Source organism: Betta splendens, chromosome 15 (assembly GCF_900634795.4).
Source record: "Betta splendens chromosome 15, fBetSpl5.4, whole genome shotgun sequence".
NCBI classification, from domain to species: Eukaryota; Metazoa; Chordata; class Actinopteri; order Anabantiformes; family Osphronemidae; genus Betta; species Betta splendens.
The window spans coordinates 17000394-17018223 of record NC_040895.2 but is presented as its reverse complement, the minus strand read 5'-3'; the positions used below and the strand labels follow the sequence as shown (position 1 = coordinate 17018223).

Genomic DNA, 17830 nt, shown 5'->3' with positions numbered 1-17830 from the left:
CACTAGGTCCAATGGCCAATTAGTGCGAATCCTTTCTCCGTTGCTCTGCTGCGTTTACTCAATTTAGTGAATGGTAAATTCAATTTACCATTCACATCTACAGCATAAAAACGCTCCAAAGGAAAAGATTATAGCAGCTCCGATGTCACATTTGTTTCAATTTACTGCCTACAGTACCTCTAATGTAAAAAACACTGCATCCTTGTCAGGCGTTAAATGATCAAATGATCAGTGATGAAAAACAAACATTCCTGCAAGAAGCATTCAATAAAAAGCACATTTCACCCCAGGTAGAGAACGTAAAGCTTCTTTATTGATGTAAATGTGTTTTCTGCTCTATGATTGTCTTTCTGTGACCAGAGGATGATACCAAAACATTACATATACAAAAGCATTCAAAGCTTGATGAAGCAAAAACATAATACTGAACAGATGTGAAACATAACTTAAAATGTCAACACTATGCGATTGAACCATATAGATACATACATACCTGTAGGCCCATCATGGCAAATCAAGGCAGCTTTTAACCAAACAGCTAAATGCTGTCACAAACCAGTACAATGTCCTTTAAAACATCTCAGTCGTGAACAACACATGCTCATGTGACAATAACAGTCAAATTAAGTACCGTTCAGTGTGTCCAGCAGAAGCACAATGAATACAACATGCATGACGCAAAGGCACATGTGGCTTTGGCAAATAAAACCCCTCAACTTCTTTTGTCCTCACCTTTTATGCAGCAGTGGGTGGAAGTTGTGCCGTTTTTAGTTTGGTTTCAGGAGACTCTGCCAGCCAAAAACTCAAAGTAATATTGTAAGTTGCTGTATTGCTAAGTTTTCCCTCATTTACATCAACAGAAGTAATTCAATCCAGCTGAACATACATCCATAAATTAAGGCACAAAGGCAAATTCCCTTAACTGTTTCAAGCAGCCTGAGGATACAATCCTGAATTGAAAAAGGCATGAGGGAAACACAAAAAGAGACAAAAAACAGCACACAGAGGATGCCATTCAATCAGTGGATTCAAGTCCTGCACAGTTGAAAATAATATCACTAGTTGCTGATTTGGTTCAGCTGTTTGTGCCGTGTAAACAGAATGACAATCACCTGCCAAATGCGAAGAGTCTGTGTTTTGTTCTAAAAGTGCCGCTGGTTGGTAACATTATCTAGCAAGCAATGAATGGAATGACAAACCATTAGAAAAGGAGAAGATAATCACAAATCAATTTGGATCAAGGTGCCTAAAAAGTTTGAATATTTGAAATTGGTGATTTAGGATTCACAGCAACATTTTTATTGGTGCAACACAAAGTACCAGAGCAGAGAGACAGTTTTTGTTGCCGTTCTGCTGCTGTGGAGGCACCTGGCGGGAACTCAACAATGTGAATCAGTCCGTTTACTTGGTCAATTGTACTTCAGGTACAAAAGTGCATTTCAAAGCACAATGAGTACAACAGAGAAGGAGAATGAAACCAGAGGAGCAAAAGGGTGATGTGCTGGCTGCTACTTTTTCACCTGGGGACAGGAGGAAGAGGAGGAGCTCCTCTCTCTTTTTTACCAGGTCCTGGAAACAAGCAGATACAGTGAATTTAGTACAAGTTTTAATTATCCTCCACAAGGTGGCACTGTATCATATTCCTGGACTATACAGTAACTGTACTCATTACATCTCAGAAATCACTGGGCAAACAGTGACCTCTGAGATGTATTATATTCTGCTGGTTTAGTACTTTATCTCCATCCTGACAAAGTAATGTACTGTATGTGCATGTCCGGAGCTAACCTTTTCCATCGTTCTTGGGAATCTTGCTGGGGTAGGTCTTCTGGGAGGGCACATAGGGCTCAGGTGGAGGAAGGTCCGACAAAGGATGGAAATTGAACCTAGACTCCCATTCGTCTGTTAAAGGAGACAAAGTGAGGTTGATGGACAGTGTTGTGGAAACAGAAATCCTAACATCATGAGTGCTGCAAACTGTGGCCTCAGTCGAAGAGCCAGTGACAGGTTGTGTGTTAACAGACAATGACTGTCATTTTCCTGGGACATAACATGTAGGTCTCCACCAGTTTCTAAATTAAAACTGCGTAATGGATAAAAACAACATAAACCGAGGTCAAGGGGTGTCTGTCATAGCTGAACACAACTCGTGTGGTAAGAACAACAGTGAGGGCAACGGGTTCCTTCAGCACAGAGAGTAGGTAATCCTTAGTTATGGAGCTTGTGTTATCTGCCTACTGCTGCCTTTAGGGTCAATGTCATAGTTTCCATTCCACTTTCTACCGTATTTCCACAGGTTTTCATCCTAACAGTTGTTAGACAGTTGTGTGTCAAAATAAAGCAGTCTTAGCCCTTGAGGCATGTACTCGCCTTGTATCTGATTGTGGTGGGAATTTTGGAAGCCGTTGCCCATCGGAGGAGGAGGAGGGAACCCTCCTGCACCCGGCCTGTCTGGGGGGAGAGGAGGTCTGCCACCGGGTCCCCCACGTGGAGGCTCCGGCCCGGGTCGACCGGGAGGAGACGGGGCTGCTGCTGTCCTCAAACTGCCTCCGCCCACATTACGGCCCGAAGGAGGGGGTGGAGGAAGAGGACCTTTGGAGGTGAAAATCAGGAAGCACAGGTTATACCCTAAAGCCAATGCCCTTTATACTGTTCGCACGTACACTGGCAGTGATCGCTTTCATTTCCTTTGGACTTCTCTGTTCACCTGAGCGCGCTGAAGACTTGTTCCTGTCGATAGACGGCGGCCTCTCGTTTGGTGGGGGAGGGAGGGGTCCACTTCGAGCATGTGATGGTGGCGCTGACTGGAGGCTGTGACAGAGAATCATAATTTTAACATATGTGATGGTTGATTTGTCTTTAAACTAGATTAGGTGTTACAATATGTAAATTGACTTGACTTAAGGTACGTACAGTAGTTATCTCTGACTTTGAGGAACACAAAGTGAATGAGGAACATCAACCGTCACGTGTCAACAGCTAAAATAATTAAATTTAAATTACCTGAATTCTGAATGTGTGTTTCCGCATTAGTTCTGCATCTCTGGGTATTTACACAAAATAAAACCACAGGTCTAAACAACTTCAGTTTCTGTCTGAATGGAATATTATCTTTAGAGGGAAGAAACATGAAGGCGACTGCGTGATGTGACCTGCCTTTAGATTTGAATCAATGCAAATTTTGACATAGCCACCGAAGTGGATTTAACTACCAGGGTCACGATCTCAGTGTTTGACAGCTAATAGGAAATGCTGTCTACGCTCCAGGTGACGATGCCACTCATCCATACACACATAAATACCCACATGGATATCCCTCTATCACAGATAAAACCTTCCCAGTACCTGTTGAGCGAGCTATTCCTTTGGGGAAGACGAGGCATGTGTTGATCGTCACCTCCTCCTGGGCTGGGGGGGACAGGGGGAGGACCTGGTCGGCCAGGGGGGAGAGGAGGAGCGCCACCGACAGATGGAGAACGAGAACATGAGACAGAAGAGGGAGGCTTTGAGTTGGCAGTGGGGGGCGGAGGGGGCATGTCGCGGGGCATCGATGGTCGATGACCCCCCATAGGAGCTGGTGGTAGTGGAGGTCGGTCATCAGGAAGTGGAGGTCTACCACCAGGAGCGGGTGGAGGCGGGAAACGGTCATCGGGAAGGGAGTGTCTACCACCAGGAGCTGGTGGAGGTGGGAATCGGTCATCGGGAAGAGAGGGCCTCCCTCCGGGAGCTGGTGGAGGTGGAAATCGGTCATCGGGAAGAGAGGGCCTCCCTCCGGGAGCTGGTGGTAGGGGAGGTCGGCTGCTGTTTGGGGGCGGAGGAGGAGCAGAGAAGCCTGGTCTTGGTCCACCTGAGGAGCCTCCTGGTGGGGGAGGGAGAGCCCCATGCCTACCTGGGGGAACGCTGGGGGGTGTTGGGCCAGACGCTTGGCTGGGTCTGGGTCCCGTTGGAAGTGATGGCATAGATGGGCCCCCACGTGAGTTCTGGGGTGGTCGAGGTGTGTTGGGTACAGGAGGGGGACCACCTGGAGAGTCCTGTCTGGATGAGAAACTGGGGCGTCCTTTGGGAAGCTCAGGCGCGTTGTTACGGCCACCAGCAGGGCCCCCTGGGAGTTTAGGTGGGCCAGCAGAGCCGAAGGGGCTTGGACCACCAGAACGGCCACCGGGGGGAAAAACAGGTCCTCGACTGGGCCCCGAGTCTGGAAGAGTGAAAATGAAAGCAGTTACCATGATGAGAGGGAGCAGGGTTCTGTTCTCTCCCTGTTGCTGCATTCATTCATTTACCATTTGTGTCTCTGGCAGACCTCAGCTTTGGCATCCCTCCAGCAAACAGGCCTCCTAAACCCCCCCCACCACCACCTCCTCCTCCTCCTCCCCCACCGCCTCCACCTCCACCTCCACCTCCTTTGGGCTCTGAAAAAATAAACAAACACATAAATAAACAAAACTGAACCCTTCATTTGCATTTCTTATACAGTCATGGACAAAAAACAAATGAATTCTTGTCTTTTTTTGGTTGTGAAACCTCTTGGTCTGGAGCCTTCAGGTCTTAACATGGTGCCTGAAGGTGGTTTACTGTAGGTGAGGGTCTCCAGTGTTTAGACTTACTGTCCAGGACGGGTCCACTGCGGTCATTGGTGACGGTTTTCTTTAGCCTGGCTCCTTTACTGATGTCAGACAGCAGCGCGTTCCTTCCCTGCTGCTCTGAACGGTTCAAATTGGGCTTCTCTGTGTTTGCCTGGAGACAAATGTACAGCACAGTCATTAGTACAGTATGAAGCTGCATCAATCACCTAGATCTGGATCTTAACACGGATCAGTGAACGTAAATACAAGGATCAATGAGTGCAAACAGAAAGAGAGGATTTACATGTATATGAGCATATCCACAAGATGTCTCTGCAGAGCTCGGACTGAATGGACATGGAATACAAAAAAATGACTTACGACAGCAAAGGTGGGTGGTGGCGGCGCAGGGGGTGGTGGCGGCGGAACTGGCATCTTCCTCTCTTCGCTTTACTCTATTTCTGTTGGATGCCGCACCCTGGAAAACAGATCACACTTAAAACGCAAGAATCTGAAAAAAACAAATGCCAGTTTTACAAGTTGGTGCCTCTTTTAAATTAGCATTACAAAGCTCTAAACTTGTCAACAGAACATCCAAAGATTCAAAATAAATATTAAGACCAAGATGGTGGAAAATGTGGAGCACTGTGCACGATATTTTACTCTCTGCTGATCGTGAAGCTTGATGTGTGGTTCTAAAATGACAATGACAAAAATGCATCTTGTTGGGAGTGTCATAAATATTTCTGGAGAAGCAATATCAAGTAAAACTGGTAACTCCAGGAACTGGCAACGCCAATCAGCTGGTGGTGAATTTGCAAGTTTAAAATAAACATCACGCAACAGGAACCTGATAATTTAGTTCTCTAAAAACGGCTTGAAAACAGTGTGTAGCCGTTTTAATGCACGAGGCCAAATACAGAGCAGGAGGAGAGCGCTTTCTGATCAGGATCAATACCACGCGCCAAAGGAACTGCAACACTTAAACAACACGCACGTTAACACACGTTAAACAACAGACTTCACATTAAATCCACTGAAAAAGGGACATTTTGGAGGCGTCTGAAAAAGCAACGCTTCACTTTCTACAACATACGTGAACAGCGTGTTCAACAGCAAAACCAAACAGAAAACAAAGTCTCAGACGCGTTCACTGCAACGTTATCAGTTATAACAAAATACAGGATCTATGTATGTACGATGGAAACAGGAACGCCTTCACCTGACCTGCAGAGTCCCCAGTTAGACTCTGTGGCTGCCACTGGTTGAGTAACATGCACAGTAAAGAACTGAAAGGTGGATTTCAGCACACAACTGCACCGACAGAAGGTCAACGACACACGAGGTACAGGAAGGAGACGACTTTCCAACCGCAGCTACAGATTCACACTCGTGCAGCACGTCCCAACACATTTCAAGCCAAACGTTAACGATCTGCCCGTTTTAACACAGATACTCACAGTTCACGGCCTCAGCTCATCTTCAGTTATGCAGTCAGACCGTACTCTAGGGGCCTCCTGCTTCCTGTATGCTGCTGACAAACAGGAAGTCACCATGCGGCTCCGGCACCGCACTCATCCGGTCGCCAGGATGATGATACCTCCACATCTGAGTACGGCATCACTCGGACTTTCTCTCCTCTCTCTCTCTCTCTCTCTCTCTCTCTCTCACCCTGCATTTGTTTATCACCTGTCTTCGCTTCCTTCCTCCTCTTGTTTGATCTTTTCTTTCTCTAATCTCTACTTGCACCGCGCTGACGTTCACCCTATTATCAGCCTCTGAAACAATCACATCTCACATGTTCCAGGTTTCTCACCTTTCGTGCTTCACACAGAACGGACATTAAACCTACAGTACAAGTTTAACAAATACCTCAGTAGCCTCCAAACACTCTCCAGATGTGGACATTAGAAACCTGGATGTGTCTTCAGACACTTCCCCATTCGATGTTTTGATAACAGTTGTGAACTCTGTCAAAACCAACTCATGCACGTCTTTTATTCACCGCAGCCATCCCATAATTATCCCCTCGCTGACAGCGGACTGGTCTTGTTGACACCGTCGTAGCCTTCACTACAGTAGGTACTGATGTCCCTCCAGCCACTGTTCCCAGTCTCATCCTCCTCCTGTCATCTATTCCCATTAATAAACCCTCTTTCAAAGTCTCTAGTTGTTTCCAGTTCTCACTCTTTGCATTGTATACGTGTAACTGCATTTTAATGATATACATAGTAATTTATAAACCTAAATTTCCAATAAACATAAATGTGCTGAATGATAAATCATGGGTCTTATTTATAGAAGCAGTTTACATTTACCTTCTACAACCATAACATTGACTATGATGGAGTTTAAAATACCACAGGAAATCATCTAAACATGGAGGCAGAGCCAAGCATAAACAGGACAACATGTGTTGTACCTGTGCCTCCGCATCAGCAGCTTAAACCCACTGCTTCACAGTAATTGTGTGGAGTATGTAGATAACACTTACAATAACACTAGTTCAGACAAAACAATCACCTGTGAGCAAGAGAACCGAACAACACTCACGTTTTGGAGGCAAAGAGAACAAACCTATAAAAAAAAAAAAAAAAAACATTCTCTCACACTGTACTTCCCTGTAGTTCACATGCAGAAGATTAATGTGAACGTCAGCAGAGAACAGTCATAGTTTTTGGAAGTCTGGACGTGACAGAAATAGACCATTTAAAAATGTTTAAAGTTATAAGAATGTGGTAAGAGTCTCAGACCATGAATAGTCCAGCAGGCAGGACTTACTATAAATGTCTGTTTAAACAAATAAGAAATGTCAGACTTCTATCGAGTATGTAGTAAAGTGCCAACATGAATTATTGTTATATGAAGCAAATATTGTATTAACAGATGTACCGTTACAGAAATGAGTCATACTTCAGTTGCTGCCATTAAATATGAAAAAAAGTCAGTGACAACTTCACGGCGGCGGCTGCACTGGTTTCCACTGTTTTAACAGCTCCTCCACTCAACAGATCAGTCAGAAAGCCTTTGAAAAAGTCTGGCTTCCATTCACTCTTTTAATTAGGACAGGGCATCTAATTCTCATTTCCTGCCAGAGTGAATTTCAAGACAACACTACAAACTGCAGACGCAAAAGCGGCAGATGATGAAGTGAAGCAGAAGGCTGATGTGCTGCCAGGGTGGGGGACAGCGCTGGAAATATGGACAGCGTGCGTTAAAAATACACCAAACTTCATAAATGGAATGGAGACAACTGCCGTTTATGAGCAGCCTGTCTGCGAGAGATTTGCAAATGATACTGACGCTCTGAGTCAGTGTGCAGTGACATCAACTTCCGGCATAGGAAACAGGCCTGTGTCGAAATGTACCCCCCCCCCCACACACACACACACAATGGCTCCTTTGACTGATGGAGGGGATGTTTAGAAGGAGAGAGAGAAAGATACAAGAGGTTCCAGGGTGTGGATGCTTTGAAGAGGCACAGTCAAGACTCAGACTATAGCTCACATATGTTTCAGTTTAGAAACGCCCCTAAAAGCAGCGCTCCATCCTGCCACTGATCCTCTGTGCCACACACACACACCCACACACACGCACACGCGCACATACACACGAGCACATACACACACACACACACACAAATTTGACTTATGTATGTGTACATATGACATTGGTTTATTTCCTTCACTTTCCCTGATGTGGTTAGTATCTGTCAACAACATCAGTGGATAAATTACTATTAAACAAACATTCATGAAACAGTGACTAAAGTGGACAAATCACAACCTACTGAAAGTCTTATTTTAGGCTTTTTCAAAATAGGCCTGTGGTTTAAAGACCAAACAATGTTGTAGTTCTGTCAGGAGGGGGAATGTGTGGTAGTGGGTGTATCACTAAAAGGAAGCCTCCCATTAAACTCCACACGAGACCTCCAATGACTGAGGCCCATGCAAAGGCTTCAGCGGAGCCGTCATCTCTTTCCCATCAAGACAAAACACAAACATTAAAACTCCAGTTGATTTTAAACATCAGTCAGGAACCAATTTCAGGCTTGTGATAAATGTGTTGGTTGTGCAGGAACAGTGCTGAGTGGCTAAGCTAACATCCTGTGGGGTGTTAGCGCGCGCACACACACACACACACACACACACACACACACACACACACACACACACACACACACACACACACACACACACACACACACACACACACACACACACACACACACACACACACACACACACACACACACACACACACAGAGCAGCTATCGGGCAACAGATGTGGTTCTACTGCTCGTTATAGACTTTAAAACTGCATTCAAGTCCCTGAAATCTTATACAAAATATACACTTCATGAGGACAAATTCCGTTCAGAGACAAATGAGAGTTATTTCCATCTCTCTCCATGTAGACATGCTGTGTAATCATAACACATGATCTGATGAATGGTCCACATTCATCAACGTGGTAAAAAGAACAGCAACAACATTTCCTTCACTCTTAATAAAACAGTCCTCGTGTCTGTTCTTGCTGCGAATACCGTACAATCAGCAATGATAAAACACGAGAGGACAATTTTGCTCTCAAATTTACGCTCAATTTCTCCCCAGTTACATGAGCTGCCCTTGACCTTTCACCTTCCTGTAGGTGCTGGTTCAAAAACGACCCCTGTCGTTGAGGTCAACAAACATTTACAGAAAAACTACAGCCGATATGAATAAAGAGGCAAATGATCCCAAATGGCTCTGACCTCAACAACAGAGTCCTGTTTCTGGTCTCAGCAGGATTAATCTGTTGGCTCTAATTCATGTGTGAGTCAGTGGTTTAAAAGCCAATTCACTTAATCAAAAATGTGCATGTGCATATTGTGTAAAGCGATTTCACATTTTAGAAGGAAGTAAACTCAGCTGATCAAATGTACTCACTCAGTCTGTGTCCATAGAAGAATCAGCAGTAGGTCGAGAAGGCTGTAGAAGAAGCACCTGGGTTCATTCCTCATAAAAATGCAAACTCTGACGAGCAGCCACATGCAGCTGAAAACAGAAAAAGCGGAAGATTAGCAGCATCTAGAGCTGCTCTTTAAAAACGTTTAGCACCAAGCAGAACTTCTTCATTCCTCTTCCTCAAACTTGCATCTCACATTACACATTCGGAGAAGTTCCACTTCAGCACACACAAACCTTATATACAGAACCACCACTTCCTCTTTTTCAGTTTTTCACCAGGGGGGAGGGGGTGCTGAGCCTCGCACTTGGCGTTAAAATAAAAATAAAAGTCTGCACAAACATCATAAATTTCATAGGAACTGTAGGAAATTCAAAGTATAACTGGTGACTGATGCATAAAAGCTATTATGGTGTCTTCCAAGCCCAGTCTTTCAAAATATGTAATATATATTACAGTTAATGGTAAAAACAGTATTGGGTCACAGTTGTGAATAGTTAGTGGATGTTTCAGGTCAAATTCATAACCATTTCATCAAGGGATCCACTTGTTCACATGTACAGACGGACGTCCGCTGTCTTCATCAGCTTCATTTCATTTTGCATGTTTTTTTTCACCTCCGATTAGTAAATTCATATCTTCCATGAGTGGAGCGCAACGTGAACGAGCACCACGTAGTCATCGTCAGAGCTGTCTGACGTCAGTCAATGCACAGTCACATTATTGGTGACTGATTACACACTGTACTTCCTCTGCGTCGACCCTGGGAATTCAATAAAGTGAGGGATGATTGTTCACACTGAGCAACCGCAGCAGTGAGCGCTGTAGTAATGCTAAGGTTTGTTCACACCCACCGTCACAGTGGAAAAGTAGGAAAGAGACAGTGGAAGTATCACTAAGCTGTGAACCAGTCGGGAGGATTGTGTATTTGATCTCATTTTCTGACCTTTTAGCCTGAGAACATTTCGGTTGACCTGGAGCTAAGTCTCTAAACTTTGAACACACAAACGCTGTCCAGGTCAAGGTGAACCTCTGCGGTTTGACGTGAAAACACGTGCACCTTACTTCAACTCAGCGTTTTCCTCCTGTGCTCTGTGCTGCTGGACAGAGAGCGGAGCCGAGCTCCCGAGCAGCCACTTCCTGTGCTCTCGCTGTCACACTTCCTGCCTCGCTGCACGGCGGCCTGCCAGCCCTCCACCCCCCCCGTCTCCGCTTCCAGCCAACTACAGCACCAGAGGCGCTCTGGCCCTCTCCCCTGCGCTCAGCTGTTTTCCTTTAGCGGGAAAGAAACGGCTCTCACATGTTAGTTCAGTTAAGTAGAGAAAAGGGCCAGTGTGTGTTACACTGGAACGCCTGATGTTAGGGAGCCCTTCCATCGGTGCAGATGCAGGAAGCGAAAGCAGTGAAATGACTGAGAATGAAAGAAACATTTAAATCCATCACACACACGCAGACATGCACACACAGAAACACACACACACACCTCAAGGTCAAAACCTGCAGCATTTTCCTTCATCACTTACTTTATGATTGAGGCATAAACAATTCAATCTCCATTCAGTTTCAAACAATTAAGAACAGTTAAGAATTCACATGAAGTTAATTTTCCACCTGCTGCTGTGATTATAACTGCCACCAGTAAAGAGAGGTTCTTTAACAAATACAGAAAAGATAAATTGAGCTGCATCGTGTTTTAGAGTGTGGGTACAGATTTCCTCTCTTGAGGTCTTGACCTTAACGTCTGAGGTCGCTTTGACAACATGTCTGACATGAACGACAACAACTGGAGCATTTGACGAGCGGTCCGAGGAAGGACATCGTCTGTTAAGACAACCTGAAGGTTGGAAGGTAAGGAATGAGCGTGAATGAACGTGGACATGGTGTGTGCTCTACAAAGACTGTCTATGAGGAGAGAGGCATCACTCTGCTGAAGAAAGCCACCATCATTTAGGAGCGAGTGCAATCAACAGAGTAATGGTTTTAAATTATCTCCTAATTAGATTGATTTAATGAACTAAGAGAACCAAGCAGAAGTGGTCATACTTTTAGTCATGTGAAGCGAGCAGCTCGTCTGCAGGCTTCTGACTGCAGATCACACATCACGCCACACATGACTCAGCGGCGTTGACACAACATGTCATTCCAATGCAAACTTTAATTTGCACACTTATATTTGACATCTCCAGCTCATCATTTTCAATAATATAATGATGATACTTCTACATTTACACAGCACTTATTTAAAACTCTGACTGTGGTTTTAACCTTAACAACTCGAGGCGTGTGATGTCAGCGGCTGTGAGTTTCAGTGCTGGATGGACGGAGCAGGCCCGGGTCACATGCTTTACACAGGAAAGAGAGCTGAGCACAAAGCCAGCACACACCATTACACATCTACCGCTGCATACACATTAACACACTCACATGCTCTGACTGTAAAAAAAGGAGCTACCAGCAACAATGAAGCAATTCTTGTCCCATCGTGTCTGCTCATCTCTGAATGCACAGTGGGACGTGATGAGAGGCTCCTCGGAAGCTCGCTGAATTCATTCATATAAATGGAAAGCCTCAGGGGGCGCAGCAGAGATTTATGCAGCCCCACACTTCCTCACCAAAGCTGGCTCCAACCCACTGCGCTCCGGAGGAATGACAAGAACTCCGCACAAACTAGTTCTACAACAAGGCACGAGAAGGAGAGCGCGGCCGGAGGCAGCGTGAGCTCATGAACCAGGCCGTTCTTCCAACCGCTCGGGGCTTTGCAGCTTCCGAGGCCTCGCGGAGCAAAGCGACCCAGGAGTTAGTGAGCGGCCCGTGAGCAGGGAGGCGTCGGTCCAGAACGGCACAGATGCTGCACAAAGGGCCGGACCCTCGGTGGACACACATGAGCCCCGTTTGTCTGGATCCTAAAGATGCGCTGAAAACACGCTGGTCAAACAGTGACCATCACACCTGTGCATGAGCATAAAACATCTGCCTATCGAGACTAACAGGAACCCAAACTAATGAGCTCACAGCAAGGAGTCAAATACAGGAGCAGATCAGGTCAGTGAGATCATGGGACGCGCAGAGTGCTCTCAGGTTGGAGGCTGCTTAAAGCACACTCCATTTCCTATTTATTAATACATGACTTCAAGGCAGCAGCCGTCGCATCATCTCGTCTGGCTGCTGCTGGGAAAAAGGCTCAGTTTGCAAATCAAACAGCGGATCCAATCACAGCATCAGCACGACGGTGCAGTTCACAGAAATGTCACTGTTTGGAGCTCGATGAAACGAGGCCACATTTATGCGTGCCCTGTAATGCCACACACACACACACACACACACACACACACACACACACACACACACACACACACACACACCTGCTGCTGCAGGACACATATCAGTAACGCTCCACAGAGTGAATCCTGATTGAACACTGAAGTCCATCGCAGCGGAGGGAAGCGTGTTCCTGTCACACACACATGTTCACAGAGAACTCCTCCATTCACGCACTGACACTGTGCGTGGCTGTGACAGCGTGGCCCACACAGACCCCCGTCCTGATGCGGGCTCATGATGTGGATGCTGAGCTCAAGTCGGGGACGTGCCGCGTCCTCGACGCCTCGAAACCGTCCCTGCAGCAAACAGTTAACGGAGAGTCGCCGCGAGGAAGAATGGACAAACGCTTGGCCCGGAGCCGAACCCGTCCAGCACCACCGGCACCGCCTTCGGGGACGATGAACGCCGTTTGATAGCCCGCTCCCGCACCATCAGCGCCGGAATCACTCCCAGCTGCTTCTGGAAGATGACAACTTTCCTTCTGCCAGAAGCCCCAACTCTACTCTACGGTCGCTGTTTTCCACGCACACAAACACGCGCGCGAACTAATTGGTTACACGCAGTTGCGGATACTGTTTGCGTGACGTACCTTTTTCAAAGCTGTGCACGGCTAAGAATCTCCCATCGACAGCGAGTTGCGCGCTCGCTCCTTCAGCCCGCAGAGGAGCGACTGGCAGGCACACAGGCTAGCTAAACTGGTCACCCAGAGCCGTAGCACGCGGGGTTGCGTCAACTCGTGAGCAGCGAACGAGATCGCGCTACTACTGTATATGGCGATACAACGTTTTGGGGACATAAACATCATGTGAATATTTTTAATATATATATTTACACACGAAACGTGCTAACATAAGTTAAGTTCATGACTAGTTTCGAAACTTTTGTTAACGCTAGCTGTTAGTATTAGCTAGCCAGTACAAGCTAACTTTATAAACCATTCTAATATCTACATGCATCATTTATATGGGTTTGTTTACAAAACAGTACTTTTAAAGTCCAGCAGCATCTAAGGCAAATGCTATGTAAATAAAAACTAACTGTTAATCTGAGTGGACATTTCTGCTTCTCGTATGTAGGCCGAGGCGTTTGACTACACTCTTAAGTCTAAACCACTCTGGCTTCGGCTAATGCAGCTGTGCCGGCTGGGTCTCTTATCCGGGCTTTTAGCAGTGATGCAATGTTTCCAGATGTGGAACAACAGGAAGAAAAAACTCCGGATCAGACAAACCTGGGGGATAAATACATGTGTGTATTAGCAGCTTTATGGTCTGGCATTCAGTAGAGTTTATGTTGGGTTTCCATTAATTATTTTCTGCTGTATGGCATGCCTTCACTGTAAACAGGGGGTTGCATAATCACACTAGCTGGTTCTGGGATTTTTCCAGTATAACTTATGCAACCGTGTATTTATCAGGAGGGTTTGTCAGCTTTTATATTTTTGGCTCACAACGCTTTGAAATAACCTGCAGAGACGTTCTGTTGTGAAATCTCTTCCACAGTTTCCTCAGTGTGAAGTAGCATGTGTGAATAAGCATAGTTGTTTAGTGAGCTCAGTGAGGTGGGAGTGGGTGGACACGCGTGCTGGATGCTGTGGTTTGTTCCGCCAGATTTGAATTGGATGGACACAAACTTCACATCAGCCTCCACAGAACAAGCTGCAATGACAGTACAAGGGCTCCCCCACATGGTGGAAATTATATTTTATTTCACGGGTGATACATTAGCTTTGAAAACACAGACACACAAATAATGTATGTTGATTACATTCAACTTCATTAGCAAGTTAACTTAAAAAACATTTAAAGCAGTTATATACAGGTGGTTCAAAACATTCTTCACTGTGTATGTTCCAAAACAGAACAGGATAATTTGTCAATTGATTTATGCCAATGCACCAAAATGTACAGATGGAATGGCTGCTTTATCTAAACATAAACATATCTGTAATGAGCACATTATGTTATGAGTACACATACTAATCTCCTTAGGCAGCACATTCCAGAAATCCATTTTCTTGTGCTTTGCTCCTAGAAAAACGAAAAAACTGTATAATGCACAGTTTGCTCATATCTTCCTTGTGGACAGGCACTGGTTGACCACCTCTAGTAGTGAGGAGTTCTCAAGAGCTGCTGCCACTCTCTCTTTGTCTGCCAGCTGTTTGTTCACTGTATGAATGACACCGCCATACACAGACAAAACAAATCAATCAAAAGCAATAGCGTCAGATATAAACAGTGGGGTCACCATGTCATCTGTTTAGATTTCTTTACCTGCTTCTTCTGAGGCATGAGTCCCCGGCGTGATGTGGACGTCAGTCTGAGTGAAAACAGTAAAATACATGCATTTACAAAAAATACTAATACAAAAGCAGATCCCACACTGTACAGCATATTGGGTCGTTCACATAAAGGTATTTATGCATTCACATACTTTAAACCTGTCTGGCAGAGCACGCAGCAGCTTCACCTTGATAGACAGGCCGATGAGTGTGGCCATGCTGCAGTGAGGGATGGTGGGGGTGAACTCAACACTCACTGTGCTCTCTGCATCATTAACCTGAGAGGGAGACAAAACCGCAGAGAAGTGACAACCAATGACGACAAGTCAGATTCTCTCCTTTTTATCCACTCACTCACTCACTCAATCACACCTTGACTCTGACTTGCTCCACAACATTGAGTTCCTCTAGAGACAGAGGGTGCTCTGGGTCGTTGATGGATCTGATCAGATGTAGCGCGGGTTAAGTAATTTACAACATAATAATGTGACTGCAATCTACTGCACTGTAATGCATCCTGTATGAAATTAATATTATTTTTATAGCTTGATAATGTTCATGTGCAGTTTAACAAAGAATCTGCTTATTATAACTGAACAGTACTTATTAGTAATAGTGTTTATAACAAAGTCATTATATATTTAACATTCTGATACCTGCCTTAAAGCAGCAATAATCAAATTGAGTCAAGTGTCGGGATAAAACTGCGTTAAAGAAACAACTAAACAGATCATTAACTACCAGCTGTTTTGCAGGCTGATCTACGCTGCAGCTTTAACTCGAATTAATCGGTTTGTGGTTTACTCTGCACTTTATAATGTGAGGTTTGGTTCCAATTCGTCTTAACCTGCACATGAAAACAACAGAACTAAAAGTAGCTGCGTGTTAGAAAAGGATATCGAATATTTCCCTGTCGTCGATGGGGTCGTGGACGTCCTCGTCCTCCTCGGACGCCGTCAGCAGCCTCTCCCCGGAGCGCTGGAAGATCACGGGGTTCGCGTTCTCCAGGCGGCTTCCTGCCGACATGTTCGCACCAGAACCTGTCCGCGTTAAACGGCAAATGTGCACTTTGAAAGCAGGAAAGCTGCGCACGAGCAGCGGCGTCGCGACCACTTCCGGAAACAACGGGAAGCGATAGGGTCCAAAACGTCCAAAAGAGAAAGTTCGCCTAAATGTTCACTTCCAGAATATTAGCTTTTATAAAGCTTACATGCTTATTGTTAATGTATTTACCAATTGTTTTGTGTACTGTGTATAATTTGTTTTTAATGCGTTTGTTTCTGTTCTTTAACTGAGTTATTGTGACTGTTTCTTTTTCCAACAGATGGCAGACCTCCCCACGTTATCCGTTAACCGCAACCACCAGGCTACAGGTTCTAGGTTAACGTGTCTGATAATGATGGTTAAAGGGCTGCGTTTATAAGACCACAGTTTGTAATGAAAGTCTTAAAGCTATTAATTATGATCAGCTAATGTTCAGTTCAGTTCAGTGTACAGTTCTACCGATGAGAAAATCTGAGAAATGCAACAGAACAACACATCTTAAAAATACTACAGTAGTAGTAGAAACACATCACACATGAGCCTAAGACCCAGTTTGAAACAGGCTGTGTCTAAAAACAACCAAGGTTAAATGTCCCAGATTAAAGCTGAGCACATCTAGACTAAGAGTTTGCTGCAGCCTCCAGATCTCTGCTTGTGACGGTCTGAATCTGCATCCTGCAGCAACAACCTACTGTCCCATAAAACAGCAGCATTTCTCACGAAGGTGAAGAGGCTTGGTAAAACCCATGAATGTTCATGTCCAATGTCAGCCAGTGTTTTTTCAGTATCTATGAATTTAAACAGGTCCTGTTTACTGAGAGGAGTCTGCTACCGGTGGCTCTGAGCGCGTCTCATCAATAATTCTGTTTTTGTTTTCAGTGTTACTACAGAACTGGCCAGAAACTTCCACCTACTGTGCACCTAATGAACCAGTGCACAATCTATAGTACACTGTGGAACATGTACTGTATAGACAGACATCCCGTAGTATTTTGCTGCTCCTGTTCTTTTTTCTTTCAGTGAGCTGCGTCTTACATCACTGCGTATCTGTGATTTTAATTAGACTTGTGCTCTTTAAGTTCAGCAACACATACTAACCCTGTTTATAAAATCACAACGTGTACCTGACCTGAAGTTCTATATGTACATTGTGTAATGAAACCTACAGAGACTGCAGCTGTTCATACTCCATTCTGCAGCTTTTTGCAGAAGCACCAACAATATATTCTACATTTTCCGAGCAGGGTTTGTCGTTCCATAGAGAGCTCCTGTGTCTCCACCGAACGTGTGACGCTCTCCATCATGATTTACTGCGCTGAACAGACTATTGTAAGGTCAAAGTAAAACTGATGGATGAGGAAGACAAACAAAAAGAGAAACTTTCATCAAAGTCACAGTCAGGAATAACGGCTGTAATAACAGTGACAGCGAAGCTCAGGAGCAAGAGCTGAAGTCTGTTATTAGTAAGTCACACATTTTGTTTGTTGTTAGAGCGACTTACAAAATGATTCGGTGTTTCATTTTTCAGTCAATCACGATGTTTTTCCTCATCGCAGCACATTTCAGTTCGAGGAGGCCGATTTCTTGTTGCGTTCATGTACATCTTTAGAAAAAAGCAACAAATAACTATACAAATAATTAATGAACTCATCATTGGTAAGTTTCTAGCTCAGTA

The 17830-nt window shown here is 44.9% G+C and overlaps 2 protein-coding genes across 5 annotated transcripts; both read right to left on the bottom strand.

Annotated features, from left to right (window-relative positions):
* Nucleotides 1-291: 291 nt before the first annotated feature.
* wipf1b (WAS/WASL interacting protein family, member 1b) lies at nt 292-13562 on the bottom strand. 3 transcript variants are annotated; one of them, XM_029127447.2, is made up of 10 exons: nt 13423-13562; nt 9494-9601; nt 4944-5040; nt 4605-4734; nt 4281-4409; nt 3346-4195; nt 2708-2811; nt 2371-2592; nt 1789-1902; nt 292-1569 (listed from the first exon to the last, which is right to left on the bottom strand). In XM_029127447.2, the coding sequence occupies exons 3-10, from the start codon at nt 4995-4997 to the stop codon at nt 1517-1519; spliced, it is 1656 nt and encodes a 551-aa protein (XP_028983280.1). In that variant the 5' UTR covers nt 4998-5040; nt 9494-9601; nt 13423-13562; the 3' UTR covers nt 292-1516. The 3 variants fall into 3 exon arrangements, with proteins under 3 accessions (XP_028983280.1, XP_028983281.1, XP_028983282.1); XM_029127448.2 differs by lacking the exon at nt 13423-13562 and adding an exon at nt 10578-10596; XM_029127449.3 differs by lacking the exons at nt 9494-9601; nt 13423-13562 and adding an exon at nt 6023-6830.
* Nucleotides 13563-14516: 954 nt separating this feature from the next.
* On the bottom strand, nt 14517-16252 carry ciao2b (cytosolic iron-sulfur assembly component 2B). Of its 2 annotated transcripts, none has more exons than XM_029127814.3 (5): nt 16011-16252; nt 15484-15563; nt 15300-15389; nt 15104-15149; nt 14517-14998 (listed from the first exon to the last, which is right to left on the bottom strand). In XM_029127814.3, exons 1-5 carry the CDS (start codon nt 16135-16137, stop codon nt 14898-14900), a joined length of 444 nt encoding a protein of 147 aa, XP_028983647.1. In that variant the 5' UTR covers nt 16138-16252; the 3' UTR covers nt 14517-14897. The 2 variants fall into 2 exon arrangements, with proteins under 2 accessions (XP_028983647.1, XP_028983646.1); XM_029127813.3 differs by having other exon boundaries at nt 15264-15389; nt 16011-16251.
* Between the last annotated feature and the right edge of the window lie 1578 nt (nt 16253-17830).

Bases quoted from the DNA above. Each gene is read 5' to 3' on its own strand.
- wipf1b (XM_029127447.2), bottom strand. From the start codon at position 4,997: ATGCCAGTTCCGCCGCCACCACCCCCTGCGCCGCCACCACCCACCTTT. The intron at 4,196-4,280 runs GTAAATGAATGA...TCACTCTTCCAG, and splicing joins GTCTGCCAGAGACACAAATG to ACTCGGGGCCCAGTCGAGGA. The intron at 2,812-3,345 runs GTACTGGGAAGG...TCTCTGTCACAG, and splicing joins AGGAATAGCTCGCTCAACAG to CCTCCAGTCAGCGCCACCAT.
- ciao2b (XM_029127813.3), bottom strand. From the start codon at position 16,137: ATGTCGGCAGGAAGCCGCCTGGAGAACGCGAACCCCGTGATCTTCCAG. The intron at 15,150-15,263 runs GTATGTGAATGC...GTTTTCACTCAG, and splicing joins CTCTGCCAGACAGGTTTAAA to ACTGACGTCCACATCACGCC. The intron at 14,999-15,103 runs GTAAAGAAATCT...TCATTCATACAG, and splicing joins TCATGCCTCAGAAGAAGCAG to TGAACAAACAGCTGGCAGAC.